The sequence below is a fragment of the Pogona vitticeps genome, chromosome 5 (assembly GCF_051106095.1).
Source record: "Pogona vitticeps strain Pit_001003342236 chromosome 5, PviZW2.1, whole genome shotgun sequence".
Lineage (NCBI taxonomy): Eukaryota > Metazoa > Chordata > Lepidosauria > Squamata > Agamidae > Pogona > Pogona vitticeps.
Genome location: NC_135787.1, coordinates 60,953,521 through 60,978,725, shown reverse-complemented (window position 1 = coordinate 60,978,725; position 25,205 = coordinate 60,953,521). Strand labels below are relative to the sequence as shown.

Genomic DNA, 25,205 nt, shown 5'->3' with positions numbered 1-25,205 from the left:
TCTAAACCAAGAAACTGGCATAATCTCAGAATACAAACACAAAACAAAAATGAGAGGGAAATCCATTTTACCTTTGTTGACAAGAAAACAACATTGTACAAGGTCTCCAGCGGCCTGATTAAGTGAATGTTGTTTTAAGCTTCTTTCTTCCTCTCCCTCAGCAAGTCCCACTTAGAAGTGACTGCTAAGGTTCTGACAGATATTTCAAAATAGAGGTGTGTCAAAATGATTTCATACCATGGCACAACAATGTCCCTTCTCTAAGTAGCTCAGAGCTAACAATGCACTAACATGTCCAGACATAGTTGGATAATATGAAAAAACAGCTTCAAGTGACTGGATCAAAAGTAAGATGCCTTGCTTAAAATTAGATTCACTTCAACTAGAGTATTAGACAGACAGCTGTTGATCCTGGGTTTAAAAAGACTTAGACTTACTGTCTGGGCTTGCAAATACATCATGAACATACAAGGATGCTACTCATCTCCTATGGAGTTAGAGAAACATCTGTATTATGAGTATTTTCATCTTTAGTTTCTTGTTCAGCTGCCATCAAATGTGTGTCATTTTTTCCCCTCAAAACCAGGGCAACAGTCTTATAATGAAAACATGAGCAAAATTATGGTTTCCTGCTTTTTCTTGATAATTTTTAAAGTTCATGTGATGTTTACCCACGTGGCGCCTGCCTGCTTCACCACACAAGGAGCTCACGTTATGCCTTCTGACCACTTGAGACTTTTCTTCTTTTCCTCACTGCCACCAGTGGATTTTCTTTTATCCACAATACCAAGAAATGTAGACAAACACTTGTCTGATTACTGACAACAAAGGTTATTTATTATTTTTTATTAAGGTGTATTAAAGTTGTTCAGGATTACAAATGTTCCTTTATTTAATGCTTACAATCAAATCATCACAATTTTAAGACAACACATGCTATTTGATTCACATGTACCTAACATTCATAATCAGCATTTTACACGAGTAATCATACCTTGTACCTGTAACTGAAATATGATTTCTTACTATTTCCTTACTATAATGATAGTCTATATACATTTTGTATCTGTACTTTATATGCGTTTTCTATAGTCAATGTATTTTGTATCCTCATTTCATCTCATGGATTTCTCTTGGTGCTCCTGACCCCTTGGCGCTCACGGAAACATTCCTACATCATCACACAGCTTTGTGAGAACCACCACCACCCCCATTCAAGGCCAACTCAGCACTTCAGGCAAAGATTATAACATACCATAACTCAGATGGCTCATAATCCGTCATTAAACAAAAGCTGCACAATGGGTCACACAAATTCACAAACTTGGCAGCCACTAACCCACAGGTCCAAAGGGGGGGGGACAAATTGGATATTTTCTTACATCTATCACATCCAAGAGGATGACCCAACAGGCACCCATAGGGTTCAGGAGACCAATAGGGGATGCTCTGCTTATTGTACTTTGTGTAAGAAACTTATAAAATGCTTTACCAAATGTATGATGGGGCTCCCTGTCTGCCTTTTAGGGACAGAGTCCAGCTATATGTTTAATAAATTGGCTTACATATAGACTGATCGATGCACTGTCTTTATCTGTTATCCCTGCCGGAGAATGGGGACCAAAATTGGGTGGTAACATCTGGTGCAATGGCCGTGAATTATCTGGTGACGTAGCGTCCACAACGGGGGAAGCAGATTATTGACCACCCAGGTTTCTGTTGGGGCTCACCAGCTGTTTTCCATGGTGAGTGTCAGAAGGGTGATTTCTGAGCACTCCTCGTTAACCCCGGAAGCTCCACTGAAGTTTTCCGAAGGGGAGTCTGCGGACTCCCAGGGAGTTTCATGGAATGCATTTCATGGTACTCCTAAGGACCCGGGAAAGTGTGATTGTGACAGCTACCCTCCTCCGTGAAGACGCCCCATCCCTGAACTGAGGCTTAGGCCACCGACGTTCTTGGGGTGAAAGCAAGTGCACGGAAGGGGCTTGATTGGATGCGCGCGAATGAGCGGAGTATTTGAAAAAAGGGAGTGAAAGAAGGGAAGCGAGTAATCATACTCCGGGTTCTCAGAAAAAGGAAAGGAATAGAAAAATAGGCTTGGCCAAGCAAAGGGTTAAAACCTACTGAGCCGCGGATGACCCCGGCCTGCAGTGGGGTATGACAATAGCACGGGACGCTACTGAGTCGTGTGAAAGATAATTGGAAAAGCCTGGTAGGCAGGAGATCTGGGCTCAAAAAGAGGTGCATCATTTAAATTATGCACGAAAGTATGGCCCTTAGCGAATTCCTGCATGGCCGAAAAATAATTTTTTCAAAACCTGCATCTGAGATATGTAGGCTGTTTTACTTCAGTAGCAGCCCAGCCCGAGAAAAAATACAAGGGAAACTTAAAGTTAGTCCCTCTGAAATCAACAGCATCCTGCAAGTATAAAGTTTTAGTGGCAGGTCCTAACAAAGATAAGGAAACAGAGAAAGACAAAGCAAGTGAGGGAAAAAAAGTGCCACATTCAACAACAGGAGAAACATCGGGACTTCTCCTCTCTCCTCCTCTCAGGTAGCAGCCTCAGAAGGGGGGGAGGTAAGGGTGAATTCAGTTCCACACAAAGAGTAGAAGCCGGAGGGAGCCGGGTTTCTTGGCTTCGCCTCCAGTAATCAGGAGAAAAACAGAATCACAAAGAAGGAACGAAAAAGGAGAGAGAAAAAGGGGGGCCCTTGAGACACTAGGAAAAATTGCTGACTATGGAATCCCACAGAAACATGCAGGGCAATGAAAGATGCAGTATGTCGATTGTTGGCAGAGTACGTGTCTGAGAGCCTCTATTGTCCTCCTCAACTTTTTGGGACGAAGGACAAAGAGCAAGTTGCAAAGACAGAGGTGAGTTATTTGGATTTTTTTTTACTATTTCCCAGTTTCCCCTCCCATATACTAAATGGGGCTGGTGTACATTCCTAGGCATGGTGAGATTCTGGAAAGAAAAATATCTGGATTTCAAATTTTTCTGTTTTGGCAGCCCCTCTCTATGAGGCATTTAAAGGGCTAGGAGACAGAGTGGGAAGGAAAAGACTCCATGTATAAAGGCTTTCCAGCTCCTAAAGCTGAGACTACTCTCTGCCCCAGAATGGGCTGCCTGACACAGAACGGCCAATTATTTGTTCATGAGTGAGACAGCATGGCACTGGGGGTCCTCACACACAGAGGATTGGCAACTGGCGAAGGCCTGTAGCTTACCTCTCAAAGTTGTTAGACACCATGACCAAGGGCTGGCCCCCATGTTTACAAGCCGTGGCAGCTGCTGTCCTTCTCACAAAGGAGGCATGCTAATTTTCTTTGGGAGTGGCACACCGCTCGCGGTTCCCCCCCCCCCAGTTTAGCCACGCGAGCCCAAAAAGGTTCACCACCACTGACTTAGTGCTTGTCCACACTGTGAAATTTGGCGTGATCCTGCTGGTGCTTAAAAGGTCCTTATCTTCAGTGCAATTGATTTTACCCCAAGAACCCATTTGCAAAGGCAGAACAAAAAGCTATTCTGTATCATCCCCAAAATATTCCATCCCCTTGCTCTGTGCCAAAAAGACATGAGCCAACTCTTAAAGGGAAAAGATGGATCATTTTAAGTGGAAACAGAAGCAAATAAGGCCCTTTCTTCTGTGCCAAACAGTGCCCTCACTATAACTATATGCCAGTATGGCTAGGCTCTTATTGTACTAAAGTAAGTCACAATTAGAATAGGCCCATTTGTGTCAATGGAAACTTATGGTGAAATTGACTCACAAAATCCCCACTGATTTGAAAGTCCTACTCTAGTGTGATCTACTATGCAAAGCAACAGGATTTTGGCCAGTAAGTTATTATATTTTTAAATATATAATAATGTTAGAACAATTAGTATAAAACTTTCACCTTTAACACCTTTTCATGAGTTTTTCTATCATACAGCCATGTACATTGGGAACAGTTAGTGGAAAAAGCTGCTCATATTCTACGCAAAGGAAGCACTTTCTAACAAACCTTCTATTTGTGACTATACGTCCCCTGGTTCAGTGAGAAAATGACTTTTACAAGAAATCACAGAGTTTAATAGAAACAGAATTAAAATAAGAGTTTAATTATAGACAAACAGTAAAGCCCTGTCATTATTAAACTCACAGGAAAAGCATGTAAGAGATGTAGGAAGTAACATTTCCCCCTCAGGGATTTTTCCAATACACAACTTGCTGGGCAACACTGTTAACTGTGATCTTACAAACCTCTGTCAGTGTAACGTACAAATATGTAATTAAAGTCCATCCTTCCTTTTTTTATAACTTTTTCCAAGATAAATAGCTACTTATGGGGTAGGACAAGGGTATGCACACAATGGTGCCTTTAAACCAGATCAGACATATGTAAAGTATTTACTCTAACCCCTCTCTCTATTCTGTTAAGTATGTTCCTCTGAACAGCTCTACAAGTTTACATATGAAAGAATACAACACAAATGGCATGGAAGATGGCACAGGCCATGAAGGTTTGTATCACAGAAATCAAGGCAATACATGGACAGATAGACATTCTCCCCACCCCACCTCTCCCTACAGTTTGTTGTTGCCTGTTCTTGAACACTGCAAAGTCACACCAGGGCAGATGGGCCTCCATATCTACTGCAGCACTATCTTCTTCTCTGGACTTGACATGTGGCAGACCTAACAGAAAGTCAGCCAACACTAAATGGAGTGGTTTTGGCCCATCTGTCCCTTACTCTGTGGAGTCATCAGGACTGAGCTGCAGGCAGCCAGTTATCCAACAGGAACTAGGGACCATGAGTTGTACCAGGTGGCAGGCTTCTATATTTTCATTCACCGTGTAAGGTGAGCTGCTAGAGTCTGGCAGTGATATTGAGCTGAAATTCCTTCCAAGCCCTGGAGCAGAAGACAGAGGTGGACCATCCTGGAAGCTGTGTGGTTATGACCCAACTTCAAGAGGGAAAGACTGGGATGTTTTGGCTCCTAAGTTGCTGTGGTGGATTGTACCACTTGTACGGGACTGAGTTACACAGCAAGTCCTGGCACAGGAAAGGAAACAAAGTGCTTTCTTGGGCACTGGAAGAAACATCCAAAACCTTTTGACTCAGCAGTAGCGAAATGGGCAAAATTTACATCTGATTGACTGTTCTGTACAAAAAAGGAGACAAGGCACTTCCTTGCGCCTTTCTCCACCAAGGCACCAAAGCTGGCAAGGGAAAAGTCAGAGAACTACAATTCTGGTTTGGCATCCAGTGCCAGCCAAAAATTGTAGGCCCTTGGCTGAAGAGACCATGCAAGAAACCAAAGCGAGGCATGAAGACTAGAATAAACAAAGTGGAAGCTCAAATGGCAAGGCAGCATTGGGAAGGGCCAATTCAGAACCTGACAACACATAACTGCCTTGGAAGATATTCCACAAACTACAACTCTGGTTGCATCTAATGAAGTGAACTTTAGTCCACAAAGTTTCTTAATAAATTTGTCAGTCTTTAAGTGGCAGAAGAGAACCATGCTGAAAAAGACAATAATGCTTGGAAATGTTGAAGGCAGGGGGAAAAAGGGGGGGAGACTACAGATCACATATATGATGCATTGGCTCAATATAGCTGCAGCATTGAGGCTGCAAGAATTGAGCAGGGCTGTTAATTACAGGACATTTTGGAAGTCACACATTCACAGGTTCACCATAAGTTGGAGGCAACCTGATGGCCATAACAACAACTGTGGAATCTAGAGCTTCATGTGATCTATTGGCTATACAGTATATTGTCTATCCTTGCTTTGAAACATGACTGAAACCAGGGTCCTTCTTAATGGATCAGGGTACACAATGACTTTTTCAGAATGTTGTCTGTTTTGAGATACTTTGGGTGTGGAATAGCCCAGCACGAGCTATCTAGAAGTGTCTACTCTGCACCTCAATTCCCAGGTATGACAGGAATCACAATGACCACTCTGTTAGCAATGTTGACAGTAATATTGTGCAGTTTCCTTGTACAGTATGTTCTTTATATGGATCAACCTCTTAGAGAAGAGGAGGAGGAGGAGAAGGAGGAGGAGGAAAGGAGAGGAACCAAATGAAAAACCAAATGACACACCCCTAGGCTTTAAGCAAGCCTCCCGCCCCTTGCTTGCATAGACATATAGGGACCCTACAATACTGTCCTTTAGATATTAAGCTGTCTTCTTAATCAGGGGGCCTACTCTATAGGCGTGTTTCATTGGCAGGGCTACAACTTCTTTCAGCTCTGAAGTTTGTGGCAGAAAAGTAGAATTAAAATTCTCTACAGCAATTCCTGTTCCTTCTGCACAAAATCTTGGAAGCACAGATTTTCTATAGTCTTCAGCTGCAGAACATATTTATTGTTCTCATTCCCATAGTCATTTACCATCTGTAAAATCACAATCAATTTTTTTTTCTGAATAGCCTAGAGCTATGTTGCAAAACATAGCTTTCTGGATTTCTGGATTCCTGCCTCGGCCCATGCTACCAGACTTGGAGCAGTCCTTCTCATCCAGCTTCTCTGATGCATTTGTGCTGCTGGGAGGCTTTGAAGTTTTGTGTTTGTTTGTTTTTTTGTTATATCCTTTTCTAATGTCCTCCCCTAGCTTACTCATTACCTTCATACTTTTCACAGGTTTGTCATTTCTAGAATTTTTTTTAATGGTTCCAGAGGAATGTCCCAGTACCTGCTATTCCTGGAACAAAAGAGAACTTTTTAAAATAAAATTTGTCTTTTGTTACTCATTTACCAAGTATACTTCAAGGTTATACACACAACACATACACAAACACTATGCCAAGTTACACATAGAGAGATCTACTGTCTTGGCACAATGAGTAAATAGACTGGGTTGCTGATTAACTATACTGTGTAATTTAAATGTTCCTGAAAAAAAATCTAACCAAGGTACCAATCTTTCATCTATCTATACCATTAATAATAAGAATCATGTGCTGTCAAGTCAATTCTGACTTATGGTGACTCTTTTCGAAGTTTTCCACATAGACAATACTTAGAAGTGATTTACCAATCCCTTCTCTGGGGGCACTCTAGGAATGTATGCCTTGCCCAAGGCCGCAGAGGCTGGCTTTACTCATAGGGGGCACAGTGGCAAATTTATACTACTACTGTCCATTTATTCCTACTCTCATAGTTTAATCAGTTTCTAACCTGTAAAGGGACCTCTATTGTAGAGCTGCTATTTAGTTCAGTTCTTTGGTAGGTGAAAAGCCTTTTGAAGGATCAAGACAAAGGACCAAGCAAACCAAGTCTATCATATTACACCATCCATATGTATGTTGCTATGTGTTGTCAAGTCACTTCCAACTTATGATGATCCTATTTGGGTTTTTGAGGTATATGAAATGTTCAAGGAGTTGTTTACCACTGCTACTAATCAATGAGTTTCTATGTCAAAGCAAAGTGGATAACGCAGCCATGAAAGGGCTTCAGGATCAAAGGACTGCAATTGTGCAGCCTTTACCCGAAGGGAGCCTTCCCTTCCTTTTTGCTAAGACACGTGGCTTCACAAAAGGCAAGGAAAAGCGGCCGTCAAAGGGAGCCCTTTGATCCCTGCTTTTGCCTTCCTTTTGCTAAGCTCCATGGCTTAGCAAAAGGAAGGGAAAAGCAGGGATCAAATTTTCTAATTTGGGGTTAGAAAAGGGGGGGGTCATCTTATACAGTGGGTCATCTTATAAACAGAAAAATACGATAGCCTATTTCACATTTAAGCCAGCAATCCACAATGGATTGAGTTCCAATGCAGAGAGAGAGAGAGAGAGAGAGAGAGAGAGAGAGAGATCTCCCATAACTTTTTTATCATGTTGCATGACATTTAAAGCATTGTTCATAAAACCAAGACCACAATCTGTGCAAAAATGGCTTTATGCATTTTACAAGACAAATACACTTACTGTACTTTAACCAGATACTGCATTGCTTCAGAAATCTCATCATCTGATGCCAATACTTTTGGCTGGTTAATAACTGATAGTGAACATCTAAAATGTGTGTGAGTCATTGAATATGAACATTCTTTAAAAAGAAAAAAAGAGGCACTAATTAAAGGATGCTCATACTTCTGGTGGTTGTTTTTCACCAGAAAATACCTCCTCTTATTCAAGAATCTGAAACACTTATATTAATATATATTTATGACATGTCCATGTCAAAAAATAGAATTATTACCAGAAAACAAACAAATATTATTGGTTTATTGGCAAAAGAAAAGAGGCAAAATATTGCAGCACTGTAAAAGATGAACAGCTTTTTTTCCCCAGTGTGGGCATTCGTAGATCAAAATTCATTTCTTCAGACTGCAGATATCTGTCACCCATATTTATTCAACTGTGATTTGATTCATGGACATGTACAGGCACTCCTGTGTCTGATGAAGTAGATTTTGATCAACAAAAGCTTGTAATTAAACAGAACTGTTAGTCTTTAAAGTGCTACAGTATTTTTTCTTTTTTTTTCCTTTTCTTTTGCCAACATTCTGTAACAAACTAACATGGCTACTTCTTTGGAAACATTACAAATGATCTCCCAGAATAAATTCTCTATAAACTTTTACAACAGAAAAGGAGAAAGTTTTCATTTTATCTATAGTTAAATAACTGCCCTAAAAAGAAAATTAAAAATTTCACAGTTACTTTAAGTTCACTTACTAGAGATGCACTAATAGTCTTGGAAATGTATTCTCTGAATCTAGTCTTCGAAAATCTAGCACTACCCAGCCTATTTTCTTTGGTGGGTATACTGTAATAACCATCTACTATTTAAAACAGTGCACAGAATTACTAACTACAGTCCAATGAAACAGACACAATCCAGTCTAAGTTCAACATTTTGTAACTCTAGTGATTTCAGTGGCACAGATAAACACATTTAACTTTCTCCCATTGAAATTGTAAACATAAACTTAAAAACTGTAGAATTGTAAAAGTTGGGCCATGCATAGTAAATATAAGAAGTAGCATACATGTCTTTATCAGCTCATATTTACATTGTCTTGGGCAACAACCCAATAGACAATACTGCCTGAACTCTATTCCATGCTGTCTGCCTGCTGTTTCACTTTGAAAAAGTGAAGGAGATCACTGAAGTTAGCAACTTATTAAAGAGGCACTATCCTTCCTTTAATTGGAAAAATATCCCCTGCCATTCATTATGCAAACAGGTTTTCATTTCAAATTATTATTGAAATGCACATTAACTTGAGCAGAACTTGGAAATAACACATTACAATTAATATGTTAATTTTTTCATATGGGGAAAAAAAAACGTAAAAAGATACATCTTTAAAATAACATGTTAAAACATAGCATTAATTAAGTTTCTACTAACTGAATGTGGTTAATCATTGCTACACCCTCTGCAGAGGACATATGCATGCACACTCCTTGTCCTAGAGGCACCCACAGACTTCCAATAAAAGACTAGTTTTATAATGAGTGATTGTCATATTTGGTCTTTCAGGTCTTTTTGGACTGCACTTCCCAAAAGCAAAAGCCAACAGAGGAAATGGCCTGGGCTTCTGGGAGCGGTCACTCAAGAACATATTGGGGCCCCAAGCTTCGGAAACACTGTTTTACACAGAGCCCACATTTTTTTTACTATGCTCCAATCGCGTTTAGCACAAGACAACAGAAAGTAATGCTGAAAATATACCATGTGTCAAAGAAAGCCTCTTTAGTTTCAATCTCTCTTTGCAAGATGGCTTTGAATGTGAATGTCTCTTAAAACTAAGACCACTATCAAAACATCATGAAATGTAACAAATCAGTACTAATAATTAGAAATGACAAATGGTTTCCAACATCCACTTGCACAAAGGTGGAATCCAATATGGTGTGAGACGATCTCGCCTTTTCACGGCTGCCACAAAGCATGCCAAAAATCTGCCCCAAAAGGATGGAAAATTTCCCAAAGCTGGTTTTCAGGTGGCTCCAAAGGCTGTACTTAAAAGGGAAAGGGATCAAAGTTTATTTACTATTTATTTGTATGTTTCATTTATACCCCACTTTTTCTCCAACAATCTCTTGGCTGTACACATGGCTCCCTCTCTCCCTCACTTCATCTGACAATAACTTTATCCTACAACACCATTGCATCATGTTGGATTTAGCCAAAAAGCTATTTACAGACAGAAATGTTATATACTATATTATTGCTACAACATAAAAATAAAACATTTTGTTGCACTTTTGCGTCATCTTAGAAAAGTAATGACCTGCATTTGAATATGAAATGTGATTCAGAAATATAAAATATATGGATCTGAATTTGCTGGGAGGATATCTGTGATTATAGTACACGACAAATTAAATACCTGTACATAAGTGTTCTGCTTCTCAAAAGCACCAGACGTTTCATGAAATTATCATAAACAAATTTCCCTTCCTTGCCCTCTTGTACTTCTTCCTTACAGATTTTTTCACACGTAATCATTTTTCTGGTCCATGAGAGAGGTAAGATTTACTATAGTGAGACATGGTATGTTTCACAAAAGCCCCTAACATCTCTGTACCTTTCAATCCAAATGTTAATAAGAATGGGAACGTAAGCTTCCTCCATGGATACTTAGCTTAGGGTCCTGCCCTTTACTAAGACTACAAACTACAGTACCGTATTTGCCAGCGTATAAGATGACTTTTTTGGCCCAAAAAACATGCCTCCAAATTGGGGGGATCATCTTATACACTGGGTGCATTTCAGTAGGGCCAGGAAGGAGCCGCCGCCACCATTGAGTGAGTGACGCGGGGCCGTGCTGGTCAGGGAGGAAGGCAGGCGGGCAGGCAGGTGGTCGGTCTGGACGGAGGGAGGGAAGCAGAGCCAGCCATGCCTGAGCAGCCAGAGCCTGCTGCTGGACAGCCGCTTCCCCCCTCCTCCTCCACTGCTGCTGCCCGCCCGCTTACCCTCCTCCTCACCACTGAGCCAGCTGCCCACTCGCCCGTCCACCGCCGGAGAGCCGCTTCCCCTCCTCCGCTGCCACCGCCTGCTTCCCCTCCTCCTCGCTGGTGCCACAGCAGAGCCCTCCACTCTATATTTTGACTTGAAATGTTAGGGGGTCATCTTATACACCCAGTTGTCTTATACGTCGGCAAATACGGTATATCACAGAAGTAAGTACACCCCCTCACATTTCTTAAATATTTTAATATATCTTTTCATGTGACAACACTGAAGAAATGACACCTGGCTTCAATGTAAAGCAGGGTATATACAACTTGTATAACAGTGTAAATATGCTGTCCCCTCAAAATAACGCAACACACAGCCATTGATGTCTAAACCGCTGACAACAAAAGTGAGTAAACTCCTAAGTGACAATGTCCAAACTGGGCACAAAGTGTCAATATTTTGTGTGGCCACCATTATTTTCCAGCACTGCCTTAACGCTCTTGGGCAGAGTTCACCAGAGCTTGACAGGTTGCCACTGGAATCCTCTTCCACTCCTCCAAGACGACATCACAGAGCTGGTGGAAGTTAAAGACCTTGCACTCCTCCACCTTCCATTTCAGGATGCCCCACAGATGCTCAATAGGGTTTAGGTCTGGAGATGTGCTTGGCCAGTCCATCACCTTTACCCTCAGCTTCTTTAGCAAGGCACTGGTTGTTTTGGAGGTGCGTTTGGGGTTGTTATCATGTTGGAATACTGCCCCTCCGAAGGGAGGGGATCATGCTCTGCTTCAGTATGTCACAGTACATGTTGGCATTCATGGTTCCCTCAATGAACTGTAGCTCCCCAGTGCCGGCAGCACTCATGCAGCCCCAGACCATGACACTCCCACCACCATGCTTGACTGTAGGCACGACACACTTGTCTTTGTACTCCTCGCCTGGTTGCCGCCACACATGCTTATCACCATCTGAACCAAATAAATTTACCTTGGTCTCATCGGACCACAGGACATGGTTCCAGAAATCCATGTCCTTAGTCTGCTTGTCTACAGCAAACCATATGCGGGCTTTCTTGTGCATCATCTTTAGAAGAGGCTTCCTTCTGGGACAACAGCCCTGGAAACCAATTTGGAGACCGTGTGTGGCATATGGTCTGAGTACTGACAGGCTGACCCCCACCCCACCCCTTCAACCCCTACAGCAATGCTGGCAGCACTCACACATCTATTTCCCAAAGCCAACATCTGGATATAACACTGAGCACGGGCACTCAACTTCTTTGGTCAACCTCGGTGAGGCCTGTTCTGAGTGGAAACTGTCCTGTTAAAACCACTGTATTGTCTTGGCCACCATGCTGCAGCTCAGTTTCAGGGTTTTGGCAATCTGCTTATAGCCTAGGCCATCTTGATGTAGAGCAACAATTCATTTTTTTAAGAGCCTCAGAAAGTTCATTACCATGAGGTGCCGTGTGGAACTTCCAGTGACCAATCTGGAGAGTGAGACCGATAACACCTGGTCCCCCTTCACACCTGAGACTTGTGACACTAACGGGTCTCATGACACCAGGGAGGGAAAACAGCTCCTTGGGAGCTGTAGCCTAGTGTCATTTCTTCAGTGTTGTCACATGAAAAGATATACTATAATATTTATGAAATGTAAGGGGGTGTACTCACTTCTGTGATATATTATACATGAACATATTGTCATAAACTTAAGGAGATGGGAGAAGGTTTGATTCCCTCTTTTAAACTACTCTCAGACTAATGTAATAGATGAGAGGTGAAAAGGGCAAGGTTAGATCATTACCTTGTTTTGAACAAATCTTAATTTTGAGGTCCAGGGAGCTTTTATCTTAATTATACCGGATATCACACAAAAAGGATAATCCAGAGGATTATCAAATGGACTTTGGCCTTACAGATGGAGCTTTCAGTAGCATTCTGCTCATGGAACAAGTTAAATAAATATACAACACATATAAGGAATCTTTCGTCCTCCAGATGATTTTGCTACAACTCATCAGTCCTATGAAGCAATTAATGCAGGGCAGCAGTGCTAAACAGTTAACAGACACGGTAAGCTAAAACACCTGGAGAATCTAACATCAATTTACAATCTTTGATCACTACCATTATAAGGTAACTACGTACTACATGGATTTCATGTTGGATTCAAGGACTTTATTTACTAATAATAAATAGGTGAGGTAATGATACTCAGAGCAATAAAACATACAGTATTGCTGTCAGTGTAAGTTCTGTGTAATTTGCTATACAGTAGTTAAAAAATGAGGTGCCTGATCATACACCTGATTGTGCAACCAAGATATGGTCTGGCACCTCATCAGTTAACTGAAATTTGTTGAGTTTTGTGTACTTACACAGCAAAAAGTGGGGCAGCTTTAGTCTTAGAAATATAAGCAAGTTCCCCAAGAATTCTCCTTATATAAGTAGTCCAACAACAACAACAACAACAAAACAGCCAGAAAAGAAACAATATTTACTTCCAAAATGCTCATAAACCTGACATGAAGATATGTGATTGTTAGTATTAAAAAGAATAATAATTTAGACTGTTAAAAATTATGATTGAGAGAACTCTACATAATGTAGTTAAAGACTGTTTAGCCCCATAGTGGTGGGGAGGAAAGAGACCTGTTGATTGGTTGCTTAAAAATAAGTAAAGAAGTAAGTTAGGTTTTCATATGTAACATGCCGGGTTACATTCAACAAAATTAGCCACAACAAAATATGAAAACTTTATCCAAATACCAATAGGATTCTAGCTACTGAAAGGAAAACAGACTACAGATGTGAAAAACTTCCTTTATAAAGAAAAAAAAGCTTTAAAAGATAACTGTCATTCTTCCAGATGACTACCACTTCCAGAATTCTGTACTCCAATACTAGAAATTAAGCAGATTCCAAAACTGAGTAAATGGCATGCAAAATTATAGAATTTGACTGCACCAAGTAAACTTAACACAGTCTATCTTGGTCACCCAATGGCCCTTTTAATCAGGATTTCCTTAAGTGTTGACTTTCAACTTAGCAGTAGACTCAGTGGGTTTACTCTAGATTTAGGACAGTATATTTGGATGTTTAAAAATTCACATATTTTTGGAACACCAAACAGAATGTGAAAATTTTAAATCCTTTCATATTGTGACAAATTTTCTCTATTCCTTAATTATGTAGTAACAGTTGTGTAGAGCTGGTCCTGTGAAATCAACAGAATGATTTATTCACGATAATCTACGGTATGTGTCTAGTTACGAGTATGGGTCCATATTTAGAACAGAATCTTCTTGCCTTTTCAAATTCTGTGTTTGTTTAAAAAATATGACTGCTTCTGTGCTAAATTGGAATAGCAATTAAATGCTCAAAAACATTTTTTAAGTGAAGAATGGTATGATTTTAAAAACTTTCTTGATTTTCAACAGTAATACTGTATGTCAACCTATTAAATCCACATTTCACACTATACGTATCTTAATAAGCTATGAAGAAAACATCATTTCTTCAGTGCACAGTATTCCTATGCAAATTCACAACTGACGCCGCACCTTATATCTGAATCCCCTACAACAGAGTAAAAACTGCACTGGTAAAATCTAAAATGGACAACATAGAAATAAGGATTAGATAAAAAATAGCTGATACTAAAAGATGCATAAAATATGCATAGGAATGTACCTCAAATTCCTCTGCAAGATATTCCAAGATACTATGCACTCTCATAGTGATAAAGATTTTCTGCTTTATGAGAGATTATTAGGAGCTTGACAGTATGTATTGTATGGCCATTAATGAATTAGCACCATTTAATATGCTGTATCTCTTATATGTTTCTACTGTATAGCTGTCCACTAATGAGAAGAAAATTACCACATAGCACCATCCCTGGGAGCAAAAAATATGCCAGGAATTAATTTAATTTCAAGAAGAGGGAAACAGAAAAGTGAAAGGGAAGGAAGAATGTGCACACTCAGCTACAACTCAAGAGAACAGTGTAATAGCCCTTCTACTGGCACGCTTGGTAGCACACGAACAATAGACAATATTCCAGCTGAGCTCACTTTGCTAGACTCTTGGTGGTGCTATTTAGTTCACTTATTGTACAGACCTCTTATTGTTTGGGGGAGAAAAATCACCTTCTAATTGAAGGAAATGGCTTTTGAACTATATCCATAATTTCTCATGAAGTTTGTTAACTTGCTCCAGCCTTAGGCCAGTACCTTCTGGCCTTCTTATAGTGATATTTTTAAATAGGTTTCTCCCTTGGCATCAAATAAACTAATTGAGCATTACAGGAAGTATTACAGCACTGAGACTAAGAGCATAATACAATTACCTGAGCTGACCAATGCTTGCAAAAGTTGCTCTTTTCGACTACAACTCTCAGAATATCCTAGCCAGCAGGCAATAGCAAGAACTGGAGTCTAAAAGCTACAGTCTTTTCTAAACACAGCTCGACCCAGGCAAATCTAGTACAGATTTTTTTCCTAATAACATTAAGGGCTCTGATGGGACAAAATTAAGAATATCTACAGTAAGCAAAAATTGGTCAATACCTGTAAAGAAAATGAATGGGAATGAAAATAATTTCTCTTTGTTTAAGGGATTCAGACTAATCTATCACATGTGCCAAACTTCAGAAGCTTTGAATTATCAATCATAGTTTAAAACAGCCATCAATGTTGTTGTCATAGTTGTTATGTGCCATTAGGTCACTTCTAAGTTACAGCAACCCTATGAATTTAATGACCTACCAAAATTCTTCTTATTAACAGTTCCCCAGGCCTTCCAAATTTCAGGTCATTATTAAGTCAATTCATTGTATACTGAATCATTCACTTTTCCTAGTAACTACTGAGTTTGCCATTTCCAAGGAAATGTTTTGTAACTAGACCGTTGAAAACATCCTATTTTGCATGACTCCAACTAACTCACATCAGGAATTAAAATATTCAAATATTCCACTTTTTGTATTATTCCAAGCTTATTTTGATTCATATTCCTCACGTTCCATATATGTCATGCAGCACTGGATGTTCCTTTTGCTTCTGTTCATATCAGCAACTAGATGTCCTTTTGGTTTTAATCCTGTTATTTCACTAACAACAGTGCTACTCATACTTATCCCTCGGCTCTTCCCTAGCAGCTGACCACTGACTGGAGTATCATGTTCCAGAGCCATTTCTTGTAATGTTTTGGATGTCTTGTCATTTTTTTCCAGGTATAAATATTCAGAAATGGTTTGCCACTACTTTTTACTGCACTTTACTGAGAAGAGTTAGCTTGAGTGTGACTACTACAGTACTGTCTGTAAGAGACTCTCTGCTAGTATCACCTTCCATTACTGCTGCTACCAGCAGCTGCCCTTCAAGAGAGTCTCCATTTCCTATCTCTACTAGGACTACCTTTTCCCCTCTGAGGATGCAACTTCAAATTCCTGAAGACAGATTCATCTTAATCTGCTCTTTCACTTTTGAACAATCTGCCTTGAGTGACTATGGTATTAAGTGTAGACTTGCAATGGAGCCTAGTCTCCTGATGCCATTGTTTTCAAGCTTTCAGGGCACACTCAACGCCGCATTAAGGTATGCATCCAAAGTGACAGCATGAACAGCTCTTCACTAATTTCTCCCTCTTTGCATGCCATTCTCAGCAGGGCTCGCCCTTTGAATGCTGACCTATGTGCCCTCAATATAGCAAAATATAGTTTCATCTCCAGCCAACTCTGAAATGTACACATACTCTTCAGTTTCCCAACACTGGAGCAACTCTGGTAATTATAAGGCATTAAATGAGCTTATTGCAGGGTATTAGAGAACATTCATTTAGTATAAGAAGAAATAGCCCCTCCCAAGTCATAAAGACTACTAGCCACCTTGAATGAGAATACAGAAAAGTGCAAGAGCATACAGAAAGTCATTGAGGCTAATTCTTGGACTTTTTTCCTCTCTGCCAGTTTGTTTATACAGTACTACAGTTCCTGTAACTGGCAGTTATGGATCCATTTCAGCTTATGGATCCTTTTACTCTTCTTCTTTTACACACTTCTTTTAGTTTAAAATAGTATTGATGGTACATATAAAAAGTAAAGGAGAAAGCATAAAACAAAAATGAAAAACTATGAAAAAAAAGGAAAAAAGAAAGATTAAGGTACAGAGTTAACCAGACACTATATTTGCTATTATTGCATTGCTTTTTTTCTTTATCAATTTGTTTATCATCAGTATATACATATATCATTGCCCATACACAGATCTCAACTTTCTTTATCTCTTTTACAAGTCATGTTTGATCCTTTAGTATTCTTAAACTCAACATTAAAAACGAGCCTCAATGCAATCTCTTACATGTCAGGTAAAACAGATACTGACAATGTTCTACTACGTATATGCAACTGAGCAAATTTCTAATCTTCTTTTTCCCATCTCACATCCACTTCTTTACAATCCTTTTTTTTAAAAGAAGTATAGTTAATTCCAAGATTAGAAGTAAAGATAGTTCATAGCTGCAGAAAGATTCCCCCTTTGGGGACTGTGCAATTACTCAGAACTTTCACTCACTGAAACATGATTGACTCGCCAATTATGTGTAAAGACCACTTCTTCCAGTGTTTAGAGTTTCAGCACTTTCACTTTAATATCCTATTCGTAGTCTATACAAATTCAAAGTGTCATGTACACCTTATACAGCTTTTTTGTTTTTATTTTTTTCATTTTAGAAGAAACATAAAATACAGTAGTTATTTTAAACTTGCAATACAGAAAATCTTTGTATGGTTTACAATGGGTTGGCTTCAAATACAAAATTATTTTGTAACGTTTGCCATTCCATGAATTAATGTCAGGCTTCTACATTTGCCTTGCCTCTTTATTCCTTTACTTGTGTGCTCCGTTTGCCATTACATTTGTGCTTGCAAACGGTGGCTGAAAACCTGTTGCGTAGCTACACAGGCATAGTTTATCAGTGGCATACACCAACCCATTCATTTCTTATGAATATAGGAGTCTGAAGAGAAAGTTGGTTGTTGACTAACAGGGATTTAATAGCATTCCCAACTTAACAAACAGTCTTTACAAGATTAAGAAGGTCAAATCTCATTGGCAAAACACATGCTGTAAATGCAGGAGAGTTCAACCTCAGGTTGAAAGGATCAAATGGCAGGTATGCACCACATAACAGGGAGAGAGTGCTTTGCAATTCCTGACTGCTGCTACTATTCAGTATAGACAATTCTGGGGGGAAACAACAGTGAGTATGCAAGTGCTACATGGTGTGGCTACTATACTAGAAAAGGTATGGTATGACTGTGAGACAGGAGGCGAGAGGGATGCCCCACTCGCTGGAGAGCCGTCCCTCCCCCACAACAAGGATAAGGAGGAGAGACGCCAGCCAGCACCAGAACCTGTGGCAGAAGCTCAGCAAGGGACAGAAATAGAGGAGCTGACTAAAGAGATACAGGATATAACAATGAGAGAGGTTCAGGAGGAAAAGGTGGGAAAGGAGAGGAAGAAGAGGGTGGGGTTTGAGGCAGGAACAGGGGAGGTAAAAAGGAAAGAGAGTCAGTTACCGCCTGGTTGGGAATGGGTGTGGATGGAGGATCCCGGGACGGGATTATGGGAGAGGCTGAGAGTGCCTAAAGAAGAGGCGGATTACAGAAGGAGAAGAGAAATTCCCCCCAGACCCTCTTATTGGGGAGAAACCGAGGCTAGAGAGTGGAGGAGGAGGTTAAGAGAAGAGAAAGAGTTGAGAGAGAAAGGAGAGAGAGGCTAGAATGGAGAATAAGAGAGATGAGGAAGAAGACCTACAGGGAGGACCCTGGGAGGATCGAGACCCTGAGAGACGAACCCTGTGGGATGGCGATCGGAATGACGAGACCGTGCCCTTGCTCGAAGGTTCGACGGGGCAGACCCTGAGAGACTGGGTCCCTGCTGATTTACCGGGACAATGGAATAATAGTTATGGCAATCCGTTCCTTTTAGAAGATTGGAGACCCCTTCCAGACCCATTGGCAAAAGGAGAAAAGACTCATAATCATGTCATAGACACATGTTTACTGTTAAATGCACCAATAAATCTTTCACCTATTTTGAAGCAACAAAAATCTACTGATTTCTTTGAACCGAAAGAGGAGCGCAAAGTCGAACCCTCACAATGACTAATCCCAATTTTGCACAAGTACTCAAGGCTTCAGAAATACAAACGGCATATTGCTTAAAAAGCCAGAAATTTGATTTTGGAAACCAGCAGAGAACACCTTTAACATATTTTAGGTAAAGGTTCCCCTTGACAATTTTTGTCCAGTCGTGTCCGACTCTAGGGGGCGGCGCTCATCCCGCTCTTCAAGCCATAGAGCCAGCGTTTGTCCGAAGACAATCTTTCCGTGGTCACATGGCCAGTGTGATTTAGACACGGAACGCTGTTTACCTTCCCACCGAGGTGGTCCCTATTTATCTACTCGCATTTGCATGTTTTCGAACCGCTAGGTTGGCGGGAGCTGAAACAGTACTCACAAGCTATTATTAAACTGTATAAAGTTAATGTCCTTCTTATTAACAATATAAATATATTTTTATAAATATAATTACACACACACACATACATATTTGTAGAAATAAAACTGGATCTTGTGCCCCATTGCCAGCTATAGTGGTGCCTCGACTTACGACCGTCCCATTTCAAGTTGCGACCAGCTCCGGCTGCAAAATTTTGCTTTGACTTGCAGCCGGAGCTTCGAGCTGCGATCAAAAGAGGCAGGGAAAAAAAGGCAGGGAATTCAAATTAGAGGGCTAACAGTTGGTCGGCAAAGAGCTTCTTTGTAGCTCTTTCGCCCCAACGGTTAGAGTGTGTGCTTTATTTTTGGTTGTTTTTTTTAAAAGCCCCAGCCCCTTCCAATGGGGCTTGCTGTGTGGTTTTTGTTTTATTTTATTTTATTTTTTGGCCGGAACGGATTAATCGCATTCCAATGCATTTCAATGGGAAATGCTGCTTCGATTTACAACCATTTTGAGTTGCGTCCATCTTCTGGAACCGATTATGGTCGTAAATCAAGGCACCACTGTATTAGGAAAAAACAGTTAAGTCACCAAGTCTAGACAAAAATTGCCCTCCCCTGTGACTGGTCTGCTACTGGAATTCCTATACACCTGAAATCTAAAATATGTACATGTACTGATCCTTCCCAAATGGGTTTGGAAGCATTTCTGGTGTTCTTCAGCTACAGGATTTATACATGAGGAAATGTACATAATGGCTGAGATCCTGTTGCTTAGTGTATTCAATTGCATTAGAAAAAGGCTACTGAATTAGCAGGGATTTGGTGAGTCAACTCCTCAGTTAAGTTCCATTGATTCAAATGGATCTACTATAATTGCAACTTACTATACTAAAGTTGCAACTAGAGTAGGCCCATTTGAATCAGTGGAAGGAGGAGCTGACTCACCAAATCCCCACTGATTCAATGGGCCTACTCTAGTGTTTCCTATTACACTGAAATCAAGTAGTAATCCGCAACTGTGCCAGCCCCATTGAATCAGTACAGATTTAGTGAGCTAACACCTATGTAAGCTCCACTGATTCAATTAGCCTACTCTAACTGCAACTTACTACTGGATTACGTCACTGAATGTGTAGGCATGAACACAGTAAATATAAATGGAACAAGCAATAAATACTACTCAGGGTCTCCATTAAATATCAGTAAGCTTGAAAGAGAAAAATAGTCATGTAGTAGTAAACATTTAATGTCCGGCTTTCAGTGAGATAGTTATCTTAGTCTGTTTCAAAAAGCAAAAACTAAAATGTTGTGGCACCTTTGAGATCACCAAACCTACCTATTTTGATGTGATCTTTCCTGAATTACAATCCACAAACACATCAATAACTATTAAGTTACTAGTGCCCTGCTTAGATGAGGCATTTTACATACCTATATTCACAGAACATCCAAAATAGCAATTAAAAGAGAGTCAGAAGGCAATGTAGACAATACTGTGAGGATGAAAGTCTAAACAGCACTCCATAGTAGTGGTTTAAAAACAAGATTTGAATAACTGACACTTCACTATCCTTTGGAACAAGCTTCCCAAGAACTTCAGATCAGGTTTAGGGGAATACACATAATAAATAAAGAACACTGTATCTTTTTTTAAAAATAAACAAACATCTAACCTAAAAAACATAAACCAAACACCATTGTATCTTACTTGCCTTGCTGACCACATCTCCAAAAGAGAAAGACTGTGAATTATCAGTTATAAATAATTCAGCATAATTGCTCTGGGATCATTAGAAAGCCACAAAATACAAGACAAGTTTAATAATGCAGGCAAAGAAACCTGAAAGCAAGTTGCAAGCAGCTAAAAAAACAAACAAACAAAAAACAAAGCCAGTCTCATGCCACGCACAGTAAAGTCCTCCACACATTCTATTCCAAATGAATTAATTGGGACTCAGCTCCCAGACAAATGTGTGTGTGTTTCTGTGTATTTGTATTTACAAATGGAGTTACAATCTCATTTTATGAAAAAGCATTTCCCTTGACCACAAGTTTTTGATCTGAATTTTCAGTGGCTTATTCTAGTTGATATGGATCTGAGATAAAGCAAGTGATTATGGGTGGTTCTAAATCTTGCAAAAAAAATAATAATAATTACACAGAACCCATCCCTGCAGTAAAAATCTGCCAGCAATAATTTTTTTGCCATAATCTGAAAAAAGCCATTCATAGAACTCTCATGCAATCACACCCAATTTTATGAATACATATGGTTTATATAGCATGACTGATATCCCACAAAGACATTTCCCAAATATCCTGCCATAGTGAAAACTGAAAGTAAAGTAAAAAAAAATGGATAAAGTTCCCACATTCAGGAAATGTTGGGGTAGACTTCACAAGATTCAAATTAACGTTGCACAGAACCAAAACTCCAGCCATAGATATGTTTGGTAGCAGACCTCAACTCTTCCATTCATAAACAACCAATGGATAAGTTTATTATTAAGCATAATTTCCTGACTCAAAATGTTGGACAAGAGCACCTAGCTATCTTAGAAATGCGTATATGACACAGGAGATGAAGAAACGTATAAAGAGTAAACATCTCGTTTTTATTATGGTGGTGGGGATACTTTTCTCACGTGTAATATCAATTTTTTGATATTACATCAATTTTTCTCACATGTAACTTCAATCAACTGGGAAAAACGCATCAACAAAAGCTGCCTGTCAAGAACACAGATGTACGCAGAGACACCTTGGAGAGGTAGGGGATGTGTCCTTTCAGTTTCTTTCCAGCATTCTCCAGGAATTCCCCAGGCAGAACTCTAGGAAATGCATCCAGAAACACAAGTTCGGAGATGAGCTTTCGGGTTATTTATCTCCATCACTGCACTCTCCAGCCTATTTCTACTTTTAAAAGGAAGCTGCCACAGTGCTATAAGGGAGTTGCGGCCCTTCAGGAGGTGCCCTCCACACAGCCAGACCACAACTCATAACGACAACCATCCTCGCTGTCAGATGACAGACCAGCCAAGGCAAGCCCTCCTGGGCGTACAGGATGCTGGGAGTCAGTCTCAGCTGCCCATTAAGGTCTAACAAAGGGCTACTCGCAAAGAATTACAACTCCCAAGTACAGTGGGGTCTCTACTTAAGAACGTCTCTACTTAAGAACAATCCAACTTAAGAACAGCTCCATTTGCTAAATTTTGCTTCTACTTGAGAACAGAAATCCAAGATAAGAACAGGAAAAAAAAACTTTCCTGCTCTTTTTTTAAGGTCATCTTAGGTTAAAAAAAATTCTCCCCCTAGTGGTAGAGTACGTATTAACCAGCTTTGCATTAGTTCCTATGGGAACTAATGCTTCAATGTACGAACGCACCTCTACATAACAAAAAACAAACAAAAAACAGCCAGAACGGATTAATTGGTTTTCAGTCCATTCCTATGGGAAATTTTGCTTCAACTTAAGAACGTTTCAACTTAGGAACACCATTCCAAAACGGATTAAGTTCTTAAGTAGAGGTTCCACTGTAGTTTCTATGGACGGAAAAGAGCAGATACGGATTAAATGGTTTTCAATGCATTCCGATGGGAAATGCAGATTCAACATAAGAACTTTTCAACTTGAGAACCACCTTCCAATACGGATTAAGTTCTTAAGTAGAGACCCCCACTGTAACACAAGGGGAGCTTCCTTGTTTTGGAAAGCAGAAACAGGCTGGAGAAGAAAGTAACAGTGCAACCATAAAGCTGGTCAGTAGACTTGTTATTGCTGAGCTGGGGAATTCTTTAAGAATTATAGGGGATGCAATCCGAACACACACACACACACACACACACACACACACACACACACACACACACACACACACACACACTGACGGGGAATTCTTTAAGAATTATAGGGGATGCAATCCAAACACACACACACACACACACACACACACACACACACACACACACAACACACACACACTCTCTGACAGGTAACATCCTAAGACTGGAAATTTTGCCTAGTATTTTATCTGTCACATTGTCTCCAAATGTCATTTCAGGGAAAAGAGAGTCGTTTCAAAATGGTTTGTTTCTTGAAAACTGTTTGGAAATCGAACTCTATACATACATACATACATACATACATACATACATACATGCATACATACATACATACATACATACATACATACATACATACATACATACATACATACATACATACATACATACATACATACACGCACCCCTCCTGCCATCCGTCAAAAGCAGAATATATTTTTCAAGAAGCCTCGATACAAGACCGAGCAAAGTACGACAAGGGGAGCGTCAGGTTTGAGCGGAAAGCGCAGGGAGGAGATAGGAAGCCAAGGTCTTCCTTTCAGGATGCGCGCCCAGCTCGCTTTCCCCTCCCGCCTTGAACCTCAGGCACAAAAACTGGTCCCGGGCCGTTCCGAGGATCCTTCTCAACTTGCCACGAGGGAAGTTGGCGCAGCGCTAGTGCGCAAGCGCCAGCCCACACACCACCTCCGTCGCCGCGCCTCCCTCCCCCCCATCGCTCCCGTCCACTGAGCGGACGCCGCCGCCGCCGCCGCCGCCGCTCCCGGCCGTCCTGTCCCGGCTTGCCCTGGCGCGGCGCCGCTGCACCCCTCTTGGGGGCGCTCTTACCCAGGCACTTGATGTGGAAGCCGGCAGGGGGTTTGAGGGCCCGGCGCATCCAGCCCTCGCGCAGCACCTCCAGGTGCTCCTCCTTGCCCTGGATCAACAGCACCTGCTCGTCGATCCAGCCCAGGAAGAAGGTCTCGGCCACCGCCGCCGTCACCTTCTTGTTCCAGAAATTCTGCATGTTCTCCTGCTTGAAGTCGGCGAAAATCTCGTAGCCGATGTGGTGGCGCCCCAGCTGGGGGCCGGGTGGCAACTCTCCCCGCCGGGCCCGTGAACGCGGGCGGCCGCCCTCCCCTTCCCTGTCCCGGTACTCGTCCTCCTCCCCCGCCGCCGCCGCCACCTCGCCGCCGCCAGCACCGCCGCTTCCCTCCTCCCGCGTCTCCTCTGGCTGCCGCCTGGGCGCCCCCGAGGCAATCTCGTCGCCGCCACAGGCGCTCAAGACGATAGCCAAGGAGTGAGGAGCTATTTGCAAGAACTTCTCCAACCGGCGAGGCATCGCCGCAACTTCACGGGAGACGGCAAAGTCAATGGCGCGGCAGCCCCAGCCCCGCCGCCTGGCCGTGGGCGCCGGGCTAAGCGCGTTGCCGTCGAGCTGCCAGCTTGCTTGGCGCGGCTCCTCCGCCTCCCCCCCCCCCGCTCGCTCCGCCAGGACCGCCCCTCCCGGGCCGGGCTGGGCCAGCGGCAGGTTGAGCGAAGTCTCGCTCCTTCCCGCCCCGCCTCCTCCCCCCCCCCCGCGCACGTGCGGCGCCCTGTCCGTCTCCCCGGCGGTGAAGGGGGGGGGGGGGTTTCTGTGGCGGACCGCTGGCCCAGCGGCTGCCCTTCGTGCGCGCTGCCGGGATACGGCCTCAGGAAACACCCGGTTGACCCTTACTGGGGGGCTCTTGGGTGTTGCCGTTTGCCAGCAGAGGGGCACAGGATTCCCTAAAGAGAATGGCACCCGCCGGGGAAAGGCATTCACGAATCTCTGGTGAAGTGGACTTGGCCAGGAAAGCTCCCATTAAAAAAATTAATAGTCTTTAAGGTGCCAGGAAAATCAACCCTGAGTGCTCACTGGAAGGACAGATCCTGAAGCTGAGGCTCCAATACTTTGGCCATCTCATGAGAAGAGAGGACTCCCTG

General features: G+C 41.6%; 1 protein-coding gene across 1 annotated transcript; it reads right to left on the bottom strand.

The window, feature by feature from the left end:
• Positions 1-7,876: 7,876 nt before the first annotated feature.
• LOC140707541 (uncharacterized) lies at positions 7,877-24,714 on the bottom strand. Its single transcript, XM_073001404.2, has 2 exons — positions 24,090-24,714; positions 7,877-9,967 (listed from the first exon to the last, which is right to left on the bottom strand). Exons 1-2 carry the CDS (start codon positions 24,580-24,582, stop codon positions 9,879-9,881), a joined length of 582 nt encoding a protein of 193 aa, XP_072857505.2. The 5' UTR covers positions 24,583-24,714; the 3' UTR covers positions 7,877-9,878.
• Positions 24,715-25,205: the final 491 nt, after the last annotated feature.